Genomic DNA, 27,400 nt, shown 5'->3' with positions numbered 1-27,400 from the left:
CCTCGAAGTACTAGCAGTCTCAAACAAAAAAAAAAAAACAATATTAAATTAACAGGTTTTTGTTTGATTCTAAAAGAAAATATCACGCAATCAGCAACTTGTCTGCTATAAAATTCAAAACCTAAACACTTCTTGGTTTGATTCTAAAAAAAAATGTTAAAATTCATTTTGCCAGATCTTGCCGAAGTCCCCCGATCTCATGACACCAGGGGCTACAGCCCCCGTAACCCCCCTTTAATCTGGTTCTGCCCAAACTCCCTAGCTATCTTCTTTTGGTAAATGCTGATATGGATGATATGTAGCGACTGGTGGTTAATCCTTTCTTATCTGCCCATCTTATGATAATATTGTCAACTATAAGTATTTTAGAAAGAGGAAGAGTGATAACGTATTCAAAATTTAAATAATCACCCTCTATAGTCAGAACTTTGGAAGATAAATATGTATGTACATATTTTTACAGAAATACCGTCGGTATAAATATTCATAGAACAAAATTTAGAAATACAATTGGAATCAATTACATGGCAGTAATACACAATAGATTTAAAGGCAACGAAATGTGTGCAGTTGCAAATTGTATGCATATTGAACTGACTCTTGCACTATGCCATTGTTCCCGATTCTTCTACCGGTTCTAATGCACTCAGCATTTTGTAAAGAATATTTAAACCCCGGAAACTTGGTGAATCGGGGCCAGTCCGGAGCCACTTTGAGAGCCATTTTCGTTCTCCACATGAAAAACAACCCCTCAGAGGTGTAGGTATGTATTTTGTGTAACAAAATGTAAAATTGTATTTAAGAAAAAAAAATATTTTCTTGGGTTAATCGCTTGGCTGCTAAGAGGGTAAAAACAGAGAGACAAATCAATTAATTTTTAGATTTTATTACGCAAAATACATACCTACACCTCTGAGGGGTTGCTTTTCATGTGGAGGAGGAAAATGCCGAAAATCTTAGTCGCGAGAGAGGTCTTAAAATAAATCGAAATAGTATAACAATGTTTTTAATTTAGTTTTTAACCTAATAAGGTTCAAATGTGACTCCGACGAATTAAATATTTTATATTTACCTAACAATTTCACGTACGGAAATTTCTTAAATTTAATTTTGATATAGGTACAGCGGTCTCTTATCTGAAGTAACCTGCAATGAAACGTCAACAATGTTTTAACATAAAATTGCTTTTTATAATGAACTCCGATTCACCCTATATACGTATACAAGAGGTAAATCAGTTGATGTTCGGTAAGTATGCTTCATCGGCTTATGCTACCGCTTTTCCTAGCAATTTTCTAAGACAGGAACTAACCTCTGTTGTCCCCCAGGTACACGTGTCGTACAGCTATGACCGCGTGGTGCCGTACGTGGGGCACAAGAGGCTGACCGTGGTCACGATGCCGCCGAGAGTGTTCTCCACGCGTCCGTCCGTCTTACAGAGAGAATACGACCGGATCGAGAACAAACTAAGGCCTTGGACCGGGTATTCCGCGACCAACCGCTACCTCAACTCCGACTCCTCTGTGGTAAGTCCAGGATGGCTTCATTTGACGAAACCGCGTGCCTTCAGAATTCTTAGGGACACAATCGATTAAATCCAAAGGCTCATACAATGTAAAATATGTGATACACTGTATAGAAGATCTTCGTCAAGATGAAGAATACACAGAGTCAGATCTAACTTGTTTCCCATTGAGAAATTAGATTTTTTGTCCTACGATTGTATTTCATACACAATAAGATAAATATTTGACACTGTTTCACAAGTGTAATGTTATCCGTATGAATTGGTCTGATTAAAACAGATTAGGTACCTATTTCACTCACATCAGAAAATTTTAAGAATAGGACGCTTAATCTTACTTTTTGTATTAATGTATTCTGTATTGAAATTCCATTAGACGCTGATATCGAATTCTATAAATGCGAGATGCTAAGATTTATTATAAACGTTAAAATTCATATGGTTTTTGTTACCAAATTTGGACACGGAAAATCTAAAGTGGCAGTTACATTGGATGTGATTTCGTACGAAAACAATTTCGAATGGATTTGTACGAAATTTCAGATTAACCCAATATGTAACACAGCACCATGTTCTTACGAATTTACAAAAATTTCTGATGTATCCAAAATGGTTAGTTTTCGTCTATTTAGTTCATACGAACAGCATGATATTACTGTCATCGAATGTCAAAGAAAATGGAATTGATTTGCTTATCAACTAAAATTATTAAAGCACAAAAAAGTATGTAATAACACAGTACCTACTGAAAAACCGAATAGATTTACTTTATTTAAATTTTGACAACGTTGTATCGACCAAAGGATCTAACATAACTTTATACATACAACAAATATTAATTAAGATTTCGTATCTAGTTAATCACCGCCTAATGATCACATTATTAATAAATGTTTTTATATCTACTTACTTATGTATTTTTTTTAACAAATATGTCATGACATTACAAATCACATTCGCGAAATGTGATATTTCATTTTCTTTCTTTTAAAGATAAGCATATATTTTTAACATTACTTTGAAGTTAAACTGGTTGCATAAAAGTGAATATTAGCCTCATTTTAAATTTTCTCTAAGAATATCGGTCAAAAAGCACTATGTATTTAACGGTTAATTTTAGAAGTTTAAAGAGCCAGGAAAATTATTTACGTTATTACACAATAGCGTAAGTACTTATTATTTCCGTACTACTGACTTAAATACCAATCCAACTAATATTAGAAAATAACAGTATCTATTACGTGTAAAAAAAATATTGTGAAGGCACGTAGGTTTCAGTCGTCTCAGCTGGTGTGCCAGAAATCATCGCCAACGCTTTCTTAACTCTAGCACAACATATTTTTGTAAATTTTTGAATATTTTTTGAATATCATATTCATGCTTGTTCCCCCTCATATGCGCTTCCGCTTTTTGATTTTTACTCTATTTTTGGCCGCTTAACAATGACGCTTTAGAGATGTTTTACGTATTTAGGTCTAAGTCTAAATTGGTTTTGTTAGGCTCGAAACTAGCAGATTAATAAAATTGAATTTTTTGAAAATAATCTTGAACTAAAATACATGATAATTAAAATCGTCCATGAATTATAAATATTAGGGTTGTCAGTATTGACAGTAATGCATATGGAATTCATTACATTCAATGTACAGAGTGTTTTCTGACAACTTTAAAAGATTACCTATTCTTTGGATCATTTTAAGACCAACGGTCTTGATGAACTATGGGTCAAAAGCGGTTGTTATTCCAAGAACCGTGTCATAGAAAATATAAAACACATGTATAAACATTAGACTAATTATAGACCTTTAGAGGGATCAAAATGACTACACGAACGATATTTTTAGGCTCAATTACTCAAAACCTCCTTTTCTAAAACTTGGATTCTGTAGTAGCCTGTAACCTGAACGATTTTAATAGCAAAAACTCACGAATACTGATCTACAGTCAAGGAAGTACTATTACGTTTTTCATTTTCCTCAAACTTTCGTGGTTATATATCCTCGTATACCTAGGAATATAGGGTTATGGAGTTATTGGATTATGGGGAAACCTGCCAACTCACAGTCATATAGTTTCCACAATCTATGTTCCCACAAGTTTCGATCTTCTACACTCTACGTGCGTCCCGGGTTATGGAGTTACGGATTGGGTCAAAATAAATCAAAGACTAATTTTCTGAACTAATCACGTATATTAGAAAACAATTATCATAATAATAATAATTTTTGAAAAATAAACAATAAAGAAAATAAATATATGCTTATACTGATCTTCCGTTAGCTCTACATATAGAGATACCAGAATTCTTAAAAGGCCATCAGCGTTTACAGAACATTCTATAGGGGGGAGCATGAGTAAAGCAATAACAAAACAGATTTTTTTTTTATCTAGTGACACTTTCGCATTGAGAGTGAAAGTCAAATACGCCACTGTAAGAGTGTGCAATGATGTAACATATTGAGGTTTTTGAATGAAAAAATTATATATTTTTTAGGTGTTGTAGATAATACTGCCTTATATTATTCAAATATTCCAAATAAAGCTTGGGAAAATATCTATACAGTTTGCTGTTTTATAAAATTGTTAAACTTTTATTTAAATTTGAAAAGTGTAGCTCATCGCACTTGCTGCGATAATCGTTTAAATTCTAATTTCAACATCATCTCTTTATCTACTGTGTTGATGCAGATTATTCTTATAAAGCTTATTTAAGTCATTTCAATTTTCTATTACATTTAGGAAATTAGAGATGCCGTTAACTCTCTGAACAGTTTGTAGCCACTGTTGCCAGTAATCTGGACAGAATTTGCAAATTATCTGAAATGCTTTTAAATGTAAATCGATCTTTCTGCCTCGTTTTCTTTGACTTAATTTATATTTGTATAAGAAAATATAAGTATTTTGTTATTAAATATAATTAAAAAATGTAGTTTTGCCAGTGGAACGTGATAAAATCAGATGTATAATGTTTTTCTTAATTATGCAGTTAATAATTTTGCTATTTACATACAGTTAATCTATCTGTCTATTGAATATAAAATAAAATCTTTACTTAATATCTGTAAAAGTTCTGTTGTCCAACCATGGTTACAATAATTTACTCTAAATATAGAGCGTGTGACTAAAGTATAGAATAATTTTACAGGTGATTTCTTAAATTATTTTAAGAAAAAAATCGTACGATTCTGTTCTAATAGTGCAGATACATGTGTTTTGAACAAATAATATTTCTCAATTATATCTGATGCTATTTGACGCAGACTGAAGACGTCAGACTAAGTAAACTAAGTATTGTAAAAATTGCCTGAATTTGATGACAAATTATAGGAAAAAATTCACTAGAATTTCGAAGGCACTGATGTTAAGATTTCATAAAAAAATTATTTGAAATTTTTTATTCGTAATAATGAGTACTTATTAGTAGAAAGTAGTATTAGAATAATGGTAATAATACTAACTAATAATAATTAAGTAGGTAATAATTATCAGAAATGCAAAAAAATCATTGGCGTAGCAATTCTTAATTATCTGTGGGACAGAAACTCTAAAAAATGTAATTCTTAATATACTTCTGATAATTACTTTGTATTTAAAATTATATTTCTAACAAAAAATGTTATATATGTACTTTTTGTGAAATGACCAGTTTTGGACTAATTTTAGATTTATTCAAATAGGCCGTATGCTTATTTTAAATTCCTCAAAAATAGCTGGTATATCGAATAAAAGAGAAGACATCTTTTTTTTTATAAAAACTAGCAACCAAAATTATATATACATAATTTCCAAAATAATCAATGATAGTTTCCTCAGTATTTCCGCCACTGACTGACATATTTGTGTATCAAGTAAATGAAGATTTGCCAGAAATTTATTAAATTATTAACCCAATTTTGACCAGCTTTCGTCAAACAGGCATTTGAATAAGATTCTGTATGAAGAAGAAATGAAAATGAAATGTGGTATCCATGTTTATATTTTGTTTTTCTTAGAATTGCGTCTTCTATCGACTGTTTCATTACAAAAATTTACTCAACTTGTACGTATACCTAAAATTTTGATGACACAGGTATTTTTTTCACAGAAACATACCTCCCGCTCTTTTGACACCACTAGAAATAACTTTTAGTTGTAAAACTATTTTGTTTTTAGTGTTTTATTATATTTATCAACTATCTTCGAAATATTGTTGTTGTGGAAAATTAAATACCACTTTCCTTTCCTTGAATATCCACTTTCAAATTCTCGGTCTTTTTATACGAAACTTATAAGTTACTAGGGGAAATATTTTTTTGAACATTTTTCTTCGAAACGAACGCATATAAAGTTATTTTGAAAAATGAATCAAATCTATGTGACAATTTACATTTGTATAGTCACTTAAAACTTGCATAACATTAATAATATTTGTTAATAGGTAAAAAATATCAGAGAGTCATGTAGTATGAAAATAGTAACTGAATTATTTTTATCTTATATTCAAATGACAGCCAAAATATCACATGTGTTTTCAAATGATATCTTCACCAGTTTTAAAAAGTAAAGGTTAGTATTTTCAACATGTTCTTCATCCAAATGAAATGCTAAATATTTATAATCAAATGAAAATCATATCGAGGGTTTCCTGCCAGAAGGGCGTATCAACCTATATGTACATACAACCTTCTGCCAGGTTAATCGAGGTAATAATTGTTCATACGACCAAGAAAAGTATTGCGTGGCGCTGTTATTGGTGTGGTAGATACGACCTTTTGTTGCGACAAACTTATGGTATTGGGTATCAAAGTTAGCTCATAAACCCAAAATGGCACATTTTGTGGATACGTCCTTTTGGCAGGAAACCCTAGAATTATCATCATGATCTATAACCTCCTACTTAAAATTCTGATCTCTTAAGGATAAAATTTTTTTGACTTCACAGCAACACGTAGACAGACATTGACCGCAAAATCATGGCACCCTTGGTCAGTAGTCCTGGTTTATTTTGAATGATTTGCCTTAATCATCGAAAGGTGTAACAACAACTCTCAGAATTAGCATTAACTGTAATCATAGAATCAAACCAAACCAAAAGCATTTTCTTCTTATCCTAGAAGACGACACCCATAAGTTTTCAGTTAGATAGTGTCTATTTGAATTATTCTAATTAGGTGGCGAAAATCTGCATGTGATGCTGTTCTATTAATGTTGATTATCTATGACTGACTGATTTGAAACTGTCAGGAATATTTGACCAATTAATTCGCTGAAATAATAACAACTTAATTGGCTGAATATATCTGATAGTTTGAAAAAACTTTGAGACCACTGCTGAAGCAAATCTATTAATATCTGTATGTTATAGATGTGTCTCTTTGTCTTTTCCTTTTCATATGTTGCAACTAAAAGAATAAATACATCCAGAGCCTCCAGATGTCAATACCGAACGCTGCTAAAATAGACAATTGTCTTTTGCAAGGGTGTGGTGAAATTACATCTCACGTTGTTCGTACAAACATATATTCGATGATTATCGATAATCAGGCGTGAATCATTTGCTAAATTCATGAGACAACACGTGTTCCAATACAGCAGATTTATTTTTATTTAAAGTCAAATACAGATCTTCACCGTCATCATACCTCATTACCCTGTTGTCCCACTCAAATAGCTCTCTCATCTAAAGGGCAGTCTAATTATATTTTATGGTCCTACTCACGTCCAAGGACAGAACTTGGACGAGGATGTTTTAGATGACGGCTTATTCATGTGTTTATGTCTAAATTTAACTTAATTTATTTACTGGGAAGATGCCTACCTCATTAATAACTCGGCACCTGATTGAAGCAGTTCGAAACAAGCATCAATATCAAAATAATATTAATATGGAATAGGACGTGAAACAAAAGAGAACGTTCAATTTCTTTCCACTTATATTTTTTGTGACTGCTTAAAAGGAAAATAATTGAAGTATGAATCTGTCAAAGGGGAAAGATGCCTATAATTATGTACACGATTTTTTTTTAGAGGAATGATTGATTTATTGTGTATAAATCAACTGGCACATATTCTCATTCTCAGAATGGGTAATGTGAAATAAACAATTTTTTATTGAAAAAAATCTTAATTTTAAAGAAAATTGGAATTATTCTCTTTTATATTTTCGCGATTTAACTGTAGTTGAGATTTTTGTACTGTCTGTTGTTATTCTGATTCTACTCCAAAAATTGTCTATTTTAATTGAATGCATTGAAATTATTACTAAGAAAATTGATTATGTTTGTTGTTGAAAAGATATAAACAGTTCGCAGGATTATGTATGTGTAATTACACAACTCCACAAAATAAGTCTTATTTTAATTATTCTCATACATTTTGAGCCGCTGAATTCGAATTAGATGTCAGAACTGCCCCAGAAAATATCCAGAATTTTCTAATATCAGAAAATACTTTAAAAACCCACAAAATCGACATATCATCGTATAAAATCCGGTATGATTTATCAGCGGCTGAAACTAGTGGCCAGATCTTTATATTCCTATGTATTCTTGACCCGCTCAACACGAATCGGAAGTCTGACTTGGCCCATAAGGTCACAAATCGGTGCTAACCTCAAAAAAGCTTATACATCCACAAAATTAATAAATTAGCTTCTATGATCCAAGTATGACTTAACAGCGACTGAACTACACTCCCGTGTATTTTGAATTGCCCCAGCAAAACACCAGAACCTGCTAAATAGCTTAAAATTGCTAATATTCTCAAATTTTAAAATGATAAGGGTATAAATAATGGAAAAATATATTATTCCCATGAATTCAATGTGATCTAGACTCGCACTGCTGATGCGAAAATTTCTTGGTGTCCAATTATAAATGAACAAAAAGGTGTTAAACTTAATTTTGATTAAGGCATATAGTTACGCAACGTTCTGCGTTTATAACTGAAAGGATTATAATCCGTTCTGCGTTTATAACTGAATGTCTTAGGCTAGCTTTTCTGTTCGTTTATAATTGGGTGTCAAGAAAGTTACGCACCGGGCGTTGTGGTCATGGGATAATATATTTTTGCATTATTTGTAGCCTTATAATTTTAAAATTCGAGAATATAAGAGATTTTATGCTATTTTTTCAAGTTAAAAAATTCTGGAGATTTACTGGGATAAATCTGACATCGGATTCGGATTCGCGAGTCAAAATATACGAGATTACATAGGTCAGATCAAGATTTTCAGTCGTTGTTAAATCATATCTGGACCGTAGAAGTTAATTTATTAATTCTGCGGATTCTCAAGTTTGTTTAAGGTTAGGAAGGATTTGTGACCTTATGAGCCAAATCTGACTTCGGTTTCGTGTTCAGCAGATCAAAATAGGTACATGGGAATATAGAGATCTAACCACTAGTATCTGCCGATGATAAATCATACTTGGATTTTAAATGCTGATTTGTTGGTTTTTTGAGGTTTTAAGCATTTTTTGGTGTTAGAAAGTTGTGATGACTTGCTGGGGCAAATCCGAAATCGGATTCGAATTCAGCAGCTCAAAATACATGGGAATAATGTATCTACGAGTATTCTGGTCATTTGCACAAGAATTGTTTTTCAAAAATAATTAAATAGTAAATACAAATATAAAAATTACGATTAATATCAAAGCTGTAACCACATCTTGCTTTATCATTTTTTTTACGAACCCAACACAACGATGAATCTAAGCAAACTGCATAACTTATTTCAAGTTTTATCATGTCATGTGTGGATATTTATTGCGCTGGAAGAAAATGCCTAACACTCTCAAATATCTCAAAATTTATAAGAGAGAGAACATAGAAATTGAAAACATATTTCAAATCATCTTAGGAATCCATAAAAGTATCCTAATAGCTGTTTTACATTGACAATTTATTCATCAATAAATTGACGAAGTTCTTCATCAATTAATTGACGAATTTATTGATAAACGGTGTGGTTTTACACTGCCACGGACTTTGTCAAGTTTTTGACGTATGAATCAGTTCGATCAATGAATCAAAGAAGCAAATAAATTTCAATGTCACCTTTCCACTCATAATTGTAGTGATACAACAGCGGTACCGTTCTGACACATATTCGGTTGATACTTAAGAACTTCACAAAGAAATTGACGAAAATTAGAACATGCTCTAATTCGTCAAGAACTTGATGAAGTTATTCGACAGCTGATTTGGTGCATTACACTTGTCCAATTTCTCGATGAAGCGACATCAATTAATTGATAAATAAATTGTCAATGTAAAACAGCTATAATAAAAAATCCCTCTCCCCAATATACTAATAATGAAGGATCTAATTCAAGAACAGTATCCACTCTAAGATTTAAATGAATTTTGAAGAGACTAGTTTATTATTTAAAAAATCAATATAAGACTAAGTGGAAGTTGAGTTGCAGTGCCTCAGATATGACGTGTGTGTTGTTACCAGGCCAACCATTAAAAATGTATTACAACGTTGTATAATTATCATTACTTTACACTTTCGGAATATTGACATCTACAATTTGAGTCTCCTTTTCATATTTATGTATTTGCTTCAATCTATAAAATTTAAGCAATGCGATGAAATAACTTTCTGTCATCTGAGTCCTTACTTCAATTTAATTAGGTTCAATCAGATAAACAAATCTTTGTTAACTTGATTAGTTTTTGATCTACAGGGCGTTCCTCGAAATTGGTCAATTTCTATTAATCTTTGTATTTTAATTATTATAAGGAATATTTTCTGTAGAATGGAATGCAGTGGCGTACTTATTCTTTTCTTAATTTCATATTTTCGGGGAAATACCAGTGACGTCTGTTATTTCTAATGAAACACCTTACATATTTTCATAACGTGTATTACATACTTAAGTGTATAGTGGAGGTCAGAATAACCCTAATTTGTCATATACAAAATTCCTAATGAACAAGGGGTACATTAGTAATTTTATCAAAAACTAAATTTTTTCGAAAACGCCTGATTTTATCGAAACAAATGTAGAGTACCTTTTTTAAAGAAGAATGATCAAAGTATTTAAAAATTCAGTTTTCAGCTCTATAAAATGACTCCTGTCAAAATTTTGGCCCAACGAGTATGGTGGCAAGTCCGATCCTGACAGTGTAAAACATCTACAGTAGTATGGCCTACATAAAGTATTAAAATTTCATTAAATTATACAAGTCGGTTCAAAAGTTAGAACCGAAAAGGTAATCGCTGGGTACCCCTTTTGGGTTCGGTATCTTCGTTAAGGGGCATTTTAGGAAACATTTTTTATGACAATCTAGGGTTATTTTGACCTCCCCTATACACTCCCGAGAGCATGCCATATACTTACCAGACAACCTGTAAATCAAAATTTACTGTCTTAGGAGAGATGTGATTCCTAAAAGTATGTTCTTTGAGACATTTCAAAATTTTGTACAATTTTTCTTTTTAAATCATTTGGAAGTCACATATTGTAGGGACCTTTGGAATTTTGCTTGTCTGTCATACAATTTTTATTTTGATAATAAATAATTATAGTTCCTTTGTTATGACATTTTTCAGTCTATTTTTGAATAATTTGTTCTTCCTTTATTTAAATTTTACATATACTCACGTTTAATAGAATGCAATCCATAAAAAGTAAACATTTGTACACTCCTGTAAAAAATTAAGGAATCAAAAATATTTCATACATTTTTAGTAGATTTTGAAAGGCTGCATCTCATTGAAAAGTGGTCGTGTCCATATAAAAACGTTTTGAAGCTTGAAGGCTATAGTTTCAAGATCTTTTGACAAAACATTTTTTTGAGTTATGATTATCAAGGAATCAGAAGAAATACCTCGAGAAAAAATTATTAATTTTTCTTTGGACTGTCCACGGACTCGGAAAAAATTTTTCGAACTCAATCAATGTAGAGGTCAGTTAGCGTCTTTAGTCAGTTTCAGTTTGCTTTTCCAAAGGTTATCAAACGACTATTGGTTATCGAGATATTGATGGTTGAATGAAAGATGATACTTTTGTATTTAATCATCGATATCTCAGCAACAAATTATTGCACAGTAAATACAAGGGTGGTTTTGAACACTTGAATAAATTCTCTACAAGGACCATCATGGTTTTCGAAGAAAAATTACTTTTCATCATTGACAATAATTTGAAAAAGCGCGAAAAATGACTTTTACGGTTTTTAGAAAATGTACCGCTAATTTACAAATATTGATGACAAGAATAACGTTGTGAAAATTTTTTATAGGTCAATGTACCCACAGTAACCCTGTAAATTGACAAGTTGATCCATAAAACCGTTTTTCTGTTCCAAATGATCAAAGTTTTGGAAAGAATTAAAGGAACACGTATATTGCTCCTAAACATTACGTAGTTATTATCAAAATGGAAATAGTATATTACGTAATAAGTGTTGTAAAAAGCATTTTACCTACGACCATTACTGTAAATACCTAGAAACACCCCGTCTGCGATCAATGTAAGATTCCTATTACGTACGGTAAAAAAATCGCACAGTTTTCCTAGCGATCGCCTAGCAACAGTCAATACAATACTGTTTGTATTGACCGATGCTAGGCTGTTGCTAGGAAAACTGTACGATTTTTTTACCAAGCTGTGCGTTTTTTTTACCGTACGTAAAATAGGAATCTTACATTAAAATAAAATGCTTTTTACAACACTTATTACGTAATATACTATTACGCACGAATGGAAAAGTTACGCATGACGCCGCGTAGCGGCGAGTGCGTAATTCTATGAGTGCGTAATTGCATTACACCACGTATTACGTACTATACTGTACCTACGACCACTACTGTAAATACTTAAAAACACACCGTCTGCGATCAATGTAAGATTCCTATTTTACGTACGGTAAAAAAATCGCACAGCTTGGTAAAAAAATCGTACAGTTTTTCTAGCAACCGCCTAGCAACGTTCAATACAAACAGTATTGTATGGACCGTTGCTAGACGGTTGCTAGGAAAACTGTGCAATTTTTTTACCGAACGTAATAGGAATCTTACATTGATCGCAGACGGTGTGTTTTTAAGTATTTACAGTAGTGGTCGTAGGTAAAGAAATTTTCTCGACAAGTTCCGTTTTCACAATTTTCCATTAGATATCGTTTAAATTTAAGAAAAAAACAAAACATTCTCAAAAAATTCTTCCAAAATTTTTTGTTTTGTTTTTTTTTCTCTTGGAAAAGTTGTTTGGCACTTGAAAAAACAATATCTTATAGTTTCTGAAAAAAATGAAAGTTTACAAAAACTTTTGAATATTTTTTTTAAACCAAAAAATAGTATTTTGAAAAAACGAAAATCAATCTTATAAATGTGTGTAAATCGAGAACGAAATTCAGCTTGAGGTGTCAACTTGCATTTAATGCAGTTAAATAAAGATTAGTATAATAAACTGTATTTAGAAGAATGTTTCATTTCGAAAATATGTACAAGCCAAATTTATATTATTTTTTTGGTAGAACTCCCTATAAATTTTTACATATTAGCACTTCCTTAAATGTAAGATAAAATTAGTAGACCAGAGTCAAGAGAACTTATTGTTAACATAATTTCTTTTAGTAATATCGTTACTATTCCAGAGGTAGATCTGTTAAACTTTACACCACTGTAATCACAAAAAAATATGTAAAAGAATAGAACAATAATTGTCCCAAAAAATATGTGGATAACTTGATTGACGTGTATTTCTTTATTACTTTAGTTTTGAAAAGTGGACAAATATATAATTTCTGTAACTATCGAAACACTTGGAAAGGTCACAGTGTGTTTTTTGAAACTTTGGCCGCTAGGATGATATTTTGAGAAGCAAGTTTGCTAGTGTCTTCTTAGGTCACGTAAAACTTGGTTAAAAAATATATGTATATTATAGGTACGTTTTCTAAGGCAATAGGTATATGTGAATGACGATTCGGGACATTTCACACGCGAATAAAATGTAAATTGGAACAAGCCTAAAGACTAAAGCTAGAAACCTAACAAGCCGTTATTAATAAAGCCAATAATTTGCCAATAATATGCCAACACGGTAGGGAAAATGCGCTCTGCAAATGCGCTTCGTTGGACGTTAAAAACTAACATTTTTCATCACATTAACTTATTTGATATCTTCAAGAAAATTGAATTTTTGATTCATTAAAAGTATATATTTTTCTTAATCGAAATTGTGTCCAGTAGGTACTTTTATAACTTTTAGATTAAGAAAAAAATTTTGTTATTACTCCACTGGAAGATTGTTAATTGATTTTCGTCCAGACTGTATGCCAGCATAACATCAGAGATCTGCCTAATATCCATCTTCACTGTAGAAAATAATTTCTGATTTTTATTTTTAACAAATGCTGGTTGGCTTAGTGTCTAAATTACTTAGCTTGCTAGTTTACTGATAATCATTCGAGCAAAGGTTACCAAAGTGATAAAAGATGTGATTTGTGGTGAAAAATGTTAGTTTTTCTTACCCACAGTGATAATGTTTCAGGAGATGATTGATGAGTCAAAAATAGTTAAATTCAGAAAATACAGTCCTTATTTTTCAGTGTTACACGTATATTTTAAGCAGGCTACAAATGTAACGAGTCACAAAGAAAAAAAATATATTTATAATATTAATAATTCAAGTCATCTTTTCGTTTCAACAAGTTGGAAAGGTTTTGTTATTTTAAATACATTTATAAACAACTTTTTTACGTCAAAAGCGCACATTTTAAATATATTTTAATATAGTTATCAGTTAAATTTTTCTTGTTATAAATGGCAACAAATCCAATAATATTTTTAAAGGTTTTAAAGGTCAACTTTGTATCTTGGAAACGAAAAATTTTGTAGACAAAACTTTATTTGAACTACCCCTTTAATGTCCACTGTAGAATCTATTGGTAACGTTAGGCCTATTAGTAACTGAACACCCTGTACACCATTACCTATACAGAATTTTCAGTTCTCAGGCATTTTCATATCTGTTAACATAACTCCGAGATTTGTCATTGTCTTCAAGGACGCCTGACTGTCCGTAAGATTATTAATCGGACTATTCCTGTAGATCTTTATATTATTTTCTTTTGTACAATGCGATACTGTATACTTTTCCATTTGAAAAACGTAGGCATATTTACCACGTAAGCTGTGAAATAATAGTTTCTCATTTCACATAGTAGCAATGTTCCTACTCGATCTTTAACCCATTTGTGTATTAGGTAGTGGTCCTGAGTCTGTTAGTGTGTGAGTGCATGTGTGTTCCGTTTTCGCGGCCATGTTCCATTACCTAATAAATTTGTTTTATAATTGAATTTTGGAACCATAAGCATTACTCCAAACTAGATTTTTAATTTTATTGTGTCCCGGGTCTGCACGAATACCTCCTGGTGCATACGGCAGCCTGAAAAGCTCACCCTGGCCTATTCTATTATCACAAAGTTCAGATTTTCATAGAGACCGTGGTTGTGGTTTTCGTTGCCTTCGTTATTAACAACTGAGTTTTTGTGCCTAGATCAGCAGTAGCGATCCATTGCTGCATCTTAATCATTTAAAGAAGCATATTATGTTGTAATAGGTGCATATTTACTAGGTAATAGGTGCATATTTACTTCATCAGTTTTGACAAGGTCCGTCTGGCTAACATTAGTGAGATATCCATAACTATTCCTGATTTTATTTATCTGCGGCTTCCAAGTAAATATCGAGATTAAAATAACTCTTCTCCCGACAGCTGTACTTGTTTACCTTAAAGTTTTTCGTTCTTCTAGTAAATACTACTATAGTTGATTCGGCAATACTAATCCATATCTGCCCGCCTTGAGACAATATTCATGGCCTTCTGAATTTGTTCCTTGCTATAGTGTTGGATTTACTCTGAGCAAGAATGATTAAATCATCTTCATATATCAGAACCTTGTGCACGTCTCTATTTAATAAATTATAGTGGCCCGTCGATGATCAGATTCCACAGCGGTAGACACAGTACTCCTTTCTATCGACACTTCCTTAGAGTCATTAAAGACAAATAAACCAGTCATAAATTTAACATGCAGTAACCACCATCGAGGTTCATCGACTCTTATTTTTTCTCAATACGAGGACGATCTTATGGAAGTACTATCAAGTTACCTCAACATCCTTAAGGATGCTCTTTGTATTCTAGCACATATTTAGCCTTTTACAATCAATAAAGGGCTGTTTCTGTCGACATTCCTGTTCTATAAGCAAACTGGTTCCTGACGGGTCTATCCAGCAGAAGTAAAAAGGTTAGGTTTCTTCTGAGGCATTACCGGATAAATGCCGTCTCATCCTGGTGATGCATATGGTTCGAAAGAGTTTAATACAAATTTTGCATTGTTTATATCTATTACTTTCTTTGCAACCTGCTAATTCTTTTTCAGTGCTCTTCTCTGAGGTTTCAGTTATGGGTTTTGAGACATTAATAATGTGAAATCCAAAAAAGTAAACTAAATATTTATAATATTGGCTCTAAGGATTCTAAGGAATTCAATATTTTTTTAATTGATTTTCTCTGTATCTATGGGTATCAAATCTCTTGTCTTTAATTATACATTTTCCATAAATACAGTCTGCACATTATAAGAAAATGTTATTTTATTCATATTTTTACTTATATTCTTTCAAAATTTTCACTGTAAATTTGGCAAGAGAATAGAGTATAACGTTCAAATAATTATAGTGTGATTTATTATCAGTTTTTAGCAGTAGTCTAAAAAATTGGAGAAAGCTTATTAATACTTTTCATAGTAGAGACCACAAATTAAATTCATCTTTTCCTTAACGTATTGTAATGAGGAATTATATATATTTTTTGGTAGACATTAAGAAACTTCATATTGGTAACCACTGTTTCGCATAATTATTGGTAAACCGTTTGAGAAATGTTGATCAAATCCAGCGCTGATAAATAATTAATTAATATTAAGATTAGGCTCTATATTATACAGCATCGATCTTGGTTGAAACGTGCCAGATTAATCTAGTTTAATTGAAAACGAAATAGAAATTGGATTTCTGTATCCTTGGGGAAGCATAAGTAATTGTAATTTTGAATTAAATTTTAATGAATATTTTTTAACAAAATTTTTTTTTAAAAGATGAATCAGAAATTTGTTTGCAACACTACCTAGTAATTGTTAACAAATCTTAATTAAGCATAAATTGGCAAAAAATATAAAATTTCATTTGTCTTCAATCCAATAAATGAATTGGAATACAGAACAATTTTTATAAAAATATTTTATGAAATAGAACTTGATGAAAGTCCAGGCAAGTAGAAACCAGATACGGTAATTTTCATATTAAAATGTAAATATGTATATGATTACTTTCTGACCCTTGCTTGAATTTTAACGGAAGTTCTAAAACACTTCCAGGTACTAATTTATACATTAATTAATTCAGTACTTCAGTAGATTAATGTCAGTTAATGAAGTACTCATCAAAATTGAAAAGTTCCGTATAATCTCGTAAATTAAAAACAAACACTAATGTATCATTTGTCCAATGTGAGTTCTCCATAACCAGAAAGTAAGAAAGGAAATAATTGTTTGAGATATTTCATTATTTCCTTCGTTACTTTAAATTAAACAATATTAATAAACCTCCATTATTTGCTACTTCTATTGAAATCTATTGTGAGTTTAACATTTCAAATTCATATATTTTTTAAAATAACACAAAATTTGTTAGAAAAATTCCAAAATTTAAGCAAACGGTATTTTATATGATACTACCTGTAGGTGTCTAAATAATATAAGAGCCGATCTTAATGATCAGAATATCACACTATTCCCAATTTTTTATTCAGTTTACAAAACATTCAACTTCAATTAGAACTCCCATCGTTATTTGCCTTGTTTTCTCTGCAGTCAATTTTACAGTACTATTTTCTTTCCAGCGCTCCTACTATATCTCCTACCCCATAACCGGGTATAACTACTATTACTCCCTTAATCTACCCAGTTCTTCGTACCTCCCCAAGGTGTACCGTTGGTACTACAGCTGGCCCAGGTTGTATTCTTCCTGGCCCTCCTACCGTTGGTACCTCAGCTCCTACCTCAGGAATTATTACCTGAATAGTTACTCGCCCAGCTGGTACTACTGGTCAAGTTACTGGCCCTACTACCGTTCTGTGGACTACGATTTTAGCGAGCTCGAAAACAAGATCGATAACCTGCGCGTGAGTATTACGCGTGGTTGTTTGTGAGACGTCTGTTTGGATTAGAGTAGATGTGCCAGCAGTGGTTTTAATAGATTTTTTGACAGATTTTACACACTACAAACGAAACAATATTGATACAATAAATAGTAGTAAACGCAGCCTACATAACAATAATACACCGCCCTCCCTTCTAGATAAGTCATCAATTTCGAATTTAATTTCTATTCCAATGTAACACTAATAGAAAATATTTAATTTGTATTGTCGATCCTATACTGCTTGATTATAAGGTACATTGTGTAATGTAATACATTTTATATTATAAATAATAATGACTAATAATTTCTCGGTTTGCAATTACATCAGTTTTGAGTTTTGAGTAGCCATTATGCAATATATGCGAGTATTTAATATGAAATGAAAAATAATTTAAACAATTTTTACTGATGAGTATCTACTAATTTCTTGGGAGCAGATCGAGGAATTTTTTTCCTAATGTTCCTTCTATGAAAGATATCGGGCCCCAAAGAGGTAGATAGAAATGTACATTTTGGTTTCTCACTTTGATACCACCATATTGTGATAAAATGGCATTGGCGGTTTTTCAATACTACAAGTTATCCAAAACGGACTGTCCCCCTATAGGTATATTTTTAAAAAACTTTGACAGGTATCAATCTGAAGTATTTCTAAATACTTTCTTTAAAAAACTTTTAAAATTTAAGGTTTTCGTGATAAATCGCTTTTTGAAACGAGCAGCAACAACTAGGATATATTTTCATGTAATTAGTTCATTTAACGTTGCCAAAGTCCAATACATTTTGAAACGGTTGGTCGTAACTTAAAAGAAACATGTCAAAAGAATAAACTTTTACATAATACAAAATGAGAAAATATTTCAGAAGTGATTGGCTTTTCCACACGTAGTAATAAATACCAACATACCGTACATGAATACTGAAAGTAAACGTACTACCTAGTATTTGTATTAATTCGATATGAACACACAATATTCAATGTTCGTAAGCTTTCTGGGAATACTAAATTAATTACGTAGATATGCAGTGATTATTGGATTATTGATTATCCTAATCAATATTTTTTGCCCAAGTTTTATTAATAAGGTACAGTTCAGAGAAATGATGTTAACTATCTCAGTTAATGATGCTTATTGTGTTATTCAGATTCAAAAGTTATTCTTATTTGATTTTATGGTATATAATAAAACTCAATAGATTAAAGATCTGTTTAGGTTTCAAATCTGAGTAAGAAACCAATATAGACAAAACACTCAACGATTAATATATTTTCTAAGGTATGTACGAAAACATTAGAAAACATACTTGTAGTACAACATGTTATGTTACAGCAATATTATTTTAAATAATAGTATACGCATTCTGATCAGAGGGTAAAAAACATGTTTAAACACATCATAATATTGTGTTTTCTAATAGAATCCCAGTTCTAGTTACTGAAGAGATATGAAAATATCAATTGTAACAATCGTACCTACCCTCATTTGATAATATCAGTACTTTATAGACCAAACAGCTAACATTCCTTATTTCCCTTTTTTATGTATCGGCTCACAATTTCAATCACGATCCCTAGTGTGTAACTCTAGGTTTCATACAAATTCAACCAAAGTATTAGTGTATCCAGGGGCGGATCCAGAGGTGGATTTTTTAGGGGGAGGGGGAGTGTTTGTACAGTTGATATCTAAAAGGACCTAAAAAAAAGATATGCAGTGAAGAACACAGTTTAGAATTTTAATACTGTGAGGTATGGGGCTCTTGGGGTTTATTCTTATGGTTTATTTGTACTAAAAATAAAACAAATTTTCGAACCTTTGCCTAATGGACTAGTATAGTTTACCGATTGTGTTAAATGTTGACGTGGCGTGTTAAAAATGCTACATGTTGGATACAGTAACCTATGTACTTAAGATTTACCCGTTACGCGTTGACATATCAATACATCACATGATACAACATATAAATTGGTCACATTATTCTGATGCGTTATTAGATATATGTACAGGGTGATTTGGAAGATGTATCATAAATTCAAGAACTGACAGAACAATAAAAAATACTTACTTGTGAATCACGGACCTTTTCTTGTTTTTGAGTTACAGTGCATCATTTTTTATTTCTTTTAACTAAATTTTAGCCATATTTTTTCCAAAAAAAATTGTAATGCATTGAAATTTGGTTCAGGTAAATTAATAAGCATGCTAAATAAGTTCGTGTTGCTAGTTAATTTATCATCTGTTAGAAGTCGTTAGCTGTGATATGACAACTTTGTTGAGATTAGGTTCTATACAGAATATGTCATACAAACTCTATAATTACATAGTTACATAAAATACTATTGTTGAAACTGGTAGACCACAGACTCGTGAACTCAAAATAGGCAGATTTGGCCTCAAAGTACGTGATTTTTTTTTTAATTTTGTAGATAACTCGAATACGTATTAATCGATTTTGATTATTTTTGGAGTGTGCACTTTTACTTTCAATCTCCACATTTTGGTGTTACACAGAGTGTTTTTTAAAACTAACAACTCTTACAAAACTGATCCGTTCATAACTTTTTCCTCTTTCGGGCAATAATGACAACTAGTTTTTATTTGATAGGTGATATCATTTGGAAGTTTTTGGGCCTCTTGTAGAATTTTGATTAAATGAGCGGTTTGGGTATAAAAAATATTTTTTAAATGTATCTTACCACTCATATTACAATACTTAACAAAGTGCTAGTAGGCTGTGTTTTTGTAGGTTGCCTGCAATTTCAGTTTGATTTTGATTGGGATAGCATTTATTATTGGCCCTTTTATCCTACCCAATAGACTGAATAGGGAATTTTATTTAGAATTTTTTGCAAAACCCGAGTTATTGGAATATGTGCCGTTATTGTTCAGAGCAAATATGTGGTTTATGCATAATGGCGCTCCAACACATTTCACTGTAAATGTACGGCAGTTTGTGAACCAAAGATGGATCGGTAGAGGGGATAATTTTCTGTATACTGGCCTATACGTTCACCAGACTTAACACCTTGCAACTATTATCTTTGGGGCACTCTGAAAACAACAGTGCATAATTCCACATCGAACACTGAACTAAGTTGTGGAGGCATATCCAAAATGCCATAAATGTTTTAAAAAATAGCCCTTAAGAACTGCAAAGGGTGTCCTTTAACTTTCTTAGCTGAATTAACTCTTGTTAACTCACAACGGTGGTCATTTTGAAAAGTTTTTATTATAAGTTGTACTAAATTTAATAACCTGAATTTTGTACTTTTATCTCCAGCATTTTGTATTTTATTTGATTGTTTTTACGAATTATTTCAATAAAATTAGGCACGTTGTAAATAACTCCAATTCGTCCTATGTATGTTATCGTTGTAAACACTCATTAAGAATTGACAGGTACAATGACTTAAAGATCAAAATCAACAAAAATTACAGTCGATCTACAAAATCAGTGACTACTAGCACTTTGTTAAGTATTGTAATATGGGTGGCAAGACAATGTAGACATTTAAAAAATATTTTTTTTGTACCCAAACCGCTCATTTAATCAAAATTTTACAAGAGTCCTAAAAACTTCAAAGTTTCCAATCAAATAAAAAATAGTTGTCATTATTGCCCGAAAGGGGAAAAATTATGAACGGGTATTATCACCTTACATCAATTTTGTAAGAGTTGTAAGTTTTAAAAAACACTCTGTGTAACCCCAAAATGTGTAGATTAAAAGCAAAAGTCCACACTGCAAAAATAATTAAAATTGATTAATACGTATTCGAGTTACATATTTACAAAATTTAAAAAAATTAACGAACTTTGAGGCCATCTAGCGGCCAAACGAAGTCATTTCGGATATAAGTGAATTAGCCTAAATCTGCCTATTTTGAGTCCACAAATCTGTGGTCTTCCGTTGTACACGTTATTTTGGGACACCCTGTATATTAAACAGTAGAAGCTGGTCGATCTTGGGGCAGTCAACTCTATGTATATGACATACAATGTAAAAAACATAACCTCAAAACAGTTATGTGATAAAACATCATGGAAGAGGTTGTAGTTGGCAACTTCTAGTAGATAGTAAAATACATAATACTGACTATTTATCATCCCAAAAAACTGTGTGTACCAAATTTTTCTGTATTGCACTGTTTTTTGGAAGCTAAAAATTTATTTAAAAAAATCATCTGTTACACTCTGTCCATAAAAAGACAGATCTTGATAACTGTATAAACCTTTTCGAATGAGTCTGAGTTTGTAAGTGACATTTAAGAAATATCCTAAACATCCGGTTAAAAATGGAATTGAACATATTATATGTTGGTACAGTCATTGTTAAATGAAAATTAGTTAATCTGATGGATACAATGAATGAGTCGGAAAGGGACTACTATATAAAATCAATATTTTTTTACGTTTTCAATAAGTTGTTTTTCTGTTATAAAAAAATAAAAACGCATTTTGGTGACATGTACCTGATACTTCCAAATCTTAATAATTAACTTGCGTCATTTTTAAGTTTTCACGCCACAAAATAATGTATTAAAACAATAAAACGGTATTTCTGTAACACAAGTTAACAATTGCTTAACACGTGTTGATGGGTCGCGTTTTAATAAGTGTCGTAAGTTTAATGGTGTTGCGGCTTTTTACAGCTTGTTTCAAAAGTCGTCAAATCAGTAACCTGAAAGGTTTCTGAGCCTTGAATTATATACTTCTTTTGTTGTAAAGTTAAATTTTGATTTATTGTAGGTTTTATGTTAATTTTATGTACGATACCCAAGTCAAACTAAAATTCATTGTTCTATTTGTATACGTTTTCTGGGGGAAATTAATTCTCTCTCTGCGTGTTCTTTAAACAACTGAACTAATATGTATTGTTCTAAGCGCCACTTATAATGCCTAATAAAACAGATTTCCCAGCTCAAAAAGGTAAACAAAACGCAAAAAGCTTCTAATTAATTATTCCTCTAGATACCGCAGTCTCCAGCCTTGCGAGATTTCGCCGCAAAGTATTACGCAACACGCTGTTTACCTTTCCCTTGTAAGTTGTGTTTCAGGTAAATCATTAAAGCGGGCAGAAGGTCGCATTAAAGTGAAACACAAAGGGCCCTGCGATTATTTCTAGATGTTAGCAGCAGCTCATTATAAAGTTTCCTTAATTGCTACTAACAGAACCGCCATTAGAAAGAAATTAACTTATAATTTGCGAAATTTGATTATCGTTTTGATGTTGGTTGCTCCTCTTAATATACAGGCTTTCTTTTTGGTTTTTGGTGGACGGTATAATAAACACGTTGTCAAGTAATCGTACATATCAAATTTCAGTTACATTCTTAGGAGAAATTATTTCAACTAATGAAAACGTTACATGTGATATCAATAGTAGATTTCAAATACTTGATAAAGATATTATTAAAAAGTTGGCTAACTTAAATGGTTGGGATTTTAAATTTGAACATCTTTTTGTTTTTAGATTTTTTTAAATTGCATTTGCTTTTACAATAACGTTTTATCACATCCGACAAGTTTATATCCTAAAAATTACGATAGCATGAAATTAAAAATTTATTTTTAAAAATATACTATACCTACGTACTAAAATTAAAAAAATACAATTTAAAAAAGTTCGAATTGACAGACGAAGGCACTCTGTATTATGTATTTCAATACCAGACCAATCTCCCTAGTTAATAGCTACTTTTATTTTTTATCTCAACATAGACAATTTACGAGCCTGTAACATTTAGGTTGAGGGTTGCTTCCGCTGTACAGCAAGAATAAAACGCTCTCTCAATGGTAATAATAAAGTATTTTATTGAAAACTAAGTTGTATAGAAAAAGACGTGTTGACGGGGTGAGTGTTCGTTGAAGAGACCCTGTGTGTGGAGTCGGTCGTAGGTATATGAGTAAGCATCTGGTCGCCGGCGCCAGTCCGCCGTAGACCCTTCCTGGAACGCTAGTGCGTCCGGCGGCGTCCTGCTGGCGCTCTTGACGTAATGCTTAAAAATGGATCACTTACGGCACGTGTACCCACAAGGTATTATCAATGACCCTACATTTTGTAGTTAATTTTCCACAGTTTATAAATTTTAAGATTCTTCAGCAAAAATTTTTTTATTTCATTCATAACAGTTGTTATTGTGTTACTGCACTTCTTTAAGAAGCTAAATTTCAACTGTTTCAAAAATATAAGCCATATTTATATAAAAACTGTTTATTACACATTGGGCTTTTACTTATTGAAACATTGATGGTTCATAGAAGTATTAATAACTTGTTATTTAGAAATATTTATATAGGTACCTACTTCGCGAACAAAATAAAATAGGTTGTTGACTTTGATCTGTTTCTCTTGCCGTTAGGCATACGTCCGTCAAATGTTATGTTACTATAAAATATGAGAAAGTATGATATTTTGTTTCATTATTTAAATATATAGAATACCTAGAATTTTAATCGTAAAAATTCAGAAACGTATAAAGGAAGTGAAAGTAACACTTGTTTTCAAAACAAAAGTCTAAAAAAGTATGTACCTCTAAATATATTTGGAACAAATGAAGATACTATAATGAAATTTTATGTGCACTGTAGATGAATAAAATGGCATAACCAGTTTATTATTTATTTAATAATTTCACAAATTATGTTCAAAATCCCGTCCCTCTTCACAAATACACTTCGATAGGAATCCTCAAATTTGCGATAAATCTGTTATTCCCATTTCGTTAAACCTAATATCCTGTATCCCAAAAACTAAATCATTATGAATAATTGTTTATATAAAAAAATATTCTTAAATTTGAGCTATGAATTTATTTAAACGTATTATATCCTAATTTATGTTAAAACGGCAAGAGCTGTATAAAGAATAAGTCAAGAGATCATTTTTCGTTTAAAATAAAATTTGCATTTAAAAAATGTCTATACCAATTTCAATATGATTTTTCAGCAGTCATAATCTCTTGAGAAAAATTTAGCCCGAATACCTCATATCTACGTTACTGGTTTGAAGTGAGACTAATCTTATTCATATATTGCATACACGAAAGTTCGTTAGATATTTAGACATACCTTATTATTTTTTATTGTCCTGTATAAAAAAATACGGTGGAGTTTGGACAATAACTGTATATAGCAGTGACAATAGTTTTACTTCCTCTACCGATCATTGAATTTTCATGTATAAAATTTGAGACATCCTATATGTATACATAGATGTTCCTCGATATAAATGAAAATAAGAAGTTTCAAGACTAACAATGTAAGATCTCATTTTAAAATTTATTTTTTCATATTTCCAAATAGATGTTAGTTGCACATGAACGATTCTAATCTTTTTAAAACCTATAATAGTGTTATAAAGAATGACAAATTAAAGTTTTGTGGAATATTTCAGTATACACGAATTAAAAATATATGTAAATCAAGAAAATATATTAGAAATAATAAATTTTTGCAGGGTTAGCCGTAATTTTAAGCACCTCTATATTTATTTTCAAACTGAGATTCTAGAGAGCCTTCATAAATGATTACAAGCCAGAAATTTTGTGTGAAGCAGTAATTTCATTTCCTTCGCATTAGTAATTAAATTTTGATAAAATTAAAAAATGAAATAATGAGATCAAGATAACAAAAATAAGTTTTTTTTTTCATAAATCGCAATATCTCTAGCGTAGACCCAACGGTTTGTCATTTTTCATTGTAAACATTGTTACGGCTGATGACGATAAAATGTAGGATTTTTTTTGTTGATAGTACCAATTGTGGAATGTTGGTTGCCTATGCTCGGTGATCTAATTTATGAAGGCTCTGTATACAAAATTAGTTGGGGGTAACTTCATGTAGTACGTAATTGTAATCTGTGTATTTGCTGCTGCAGTAAGATGTTGGTAGATATTCAGTTATTAGTTGTCACTTCAGGGTTAATAAAGACAGACATAAATAAAAACCGAAAACCATCAAGAAAAGGATGGACAACGCTTGACTACAGGTTCTTTGGATGAAAATAAGAGTATTTAGCCTAACTTACCTATATACAAATATGCACGCCTACTGAGATATAGCCTTCTGAATATAGAATAGATAACCTATTTTTTTTCAAATAATTTGAAAACTATTTTTCTTAGAAACTTAAAATTTGGTACACTTATTTTTTTATACAAGGGAAAGGTAAATATAGAATTTGGAGAGAATACATATACAGGATGTTCTATTTCTAGTGCCTGTGCGCCACTGGCTATCCCGTAACTTTTTTGTGTGTATGCCAATGACGACAGAATTTATATTTTTAAAAATAAGCACTATTTTAGAAGATTTTTTTGCTCTTACAAAATTTCGATATCGTTTATGGATTTCGAGTAAAATTCGCATTTTTTATACATTAAATATAGGCAAAAATTCCGATTTATAAAAAATAATTTATAACTGCAGCCTCAAAGCAGGGAATAATAATGAAAAAACGTCACATTAAAAAAAATAACTACACATTTTTGGTATTAGTATTATCAATCAATAAAATAAAAATCAACACTAATATTTTAAATAAACAATATCAACTAATAATGTAAGAAAGTCAACATTAACATTTTAAATAAACTGATATTTGTAATCACATTAAAATAATATTACAGTAAATGCTCAAAGTTACTTTCTTGTTCTTAAACGCAAACATTAGTTCTCCGAAAATTAGAAATTATCCAATAATTGTGCATTACTTCTCATAACATTAATTTCATGTTGTATTCTTTCCCATATTCGTTTTCTGTATTTACTGAAAAGTTATTTTAAACTGTGGTCCTCAACGCTCCCCAAATGAAATAATTACATGGGTTTAGGTCTGGGGATCGAGGTGTCCGTTTTAAAGGGGCACTATTTCCTCTACCTATCCACTTGTTAGTCCTTTAATAACCTGTAATACCTACCTGTACCCTGTAATACCTGTAACCTGTAATAACTGGTCTTTCAATATTCTATTAAAGGAACTTTTTAAAACCCAACCTCTGTCGCTAAACGCCTTTTATTTACCTGAGGAATTTCTTCGACCCTTTCCAAAATGTGTTCCTCCAGCTGAATAATTCCGGCCGTACATTATCCACGATTTAATGTTACAGGTAAAAAACGTCCTGTTTCCCCGTACCCTGTAATACCTGTTACCTGTAATAACTGGTCTTTTAATACTCTATTAAAGGAACTTTTTGAAAGCCAACCTCTGTCGCTAAACGCCTTTTATTTACCTGAGGAATTTCTTCGACTCTTTCCAAAATTTGTTCCTCCAGCTGAATAATTCCGGCCATACATTATCCACGATTTAATGTTACAGGTAAAAAACGTCCTGTTTCCCGAAAGCGTCTCTCCGCATTAACAAATGTTTTGTGATTTGGAGTTCTTCGATAAGGAAATCTTTCAGCATATGTTCGAACAGTAGCCCAACAATTTCCTTCACAATAACCCAAAACTACTAACATATCAGTTTGTCCAGCAAAAGTATAAATTGCAATAAAAAACAAAGTAAGCTAAAATTAAATCACAGCTAGCTTGACACAGAACCTTTTAATTATTCTTATGAATTTGTTTCACTGTTATATGGTATGTACCTCGTACTAGAGTGTTCTATTTATCTTAAACTGATTTTATATTATTTAATGTGTAAAAAATGCCAATTTTACTCGAAATCCATAAACG

General features: G+C 31.4%; 1 protein-coding gene across 3 annotated transcripts in view; it reads left to right on the top strand.

Annotated features, from left to right (window-relative positions):
• The window catches only part of LOC108908810, a 158,934-nt gene that overhangs the window by 23,505 nt on the left and 108,029 nt on the right, over window positions 1-27,400 (top strand). For 2 of the 3 annotated variants that reach the window (XM_018712952.1, XM_018712951.1), the window contains exons 3-4: window positions 1,329-1,526; window positions 17,422-17,703. In XM_018712952.1, the coding sequence (XP_018568468.1) occupies window positions 1,329-1,526; window positions 17,422-17,703 (480 nt within the window). The remainder of the gene's footprint in view (window positions 1-1,328; window positions 1,527-17,421; window positions 17,704-27,400) is intronic. The other variant, XM_018712953.1, reaches the window with a different exon arrangement.

The sequence above is a fragment of the Anoplophora glabripennis genome, unplaced genomic scaffold, assembly GCF_000390285.2.
Source record: "Anoplophora glabripennis isolate ALB-LARVAE unplaced genomic scaffold, Agla_2.0 scaffold274, whole genome shotgun sequence".
NCBI classification, from domain to species: Eukaryota; Metazoa; Arthropoda; class Insecta; order Coleoptera; family Cerambycidae; genus Anoplophora; species Anoplophora glabripennis.
Note: the sequence above shows the minus strand (reverse complement) of the source record. Positions and strands in the feature narration are given on the sequence as shown.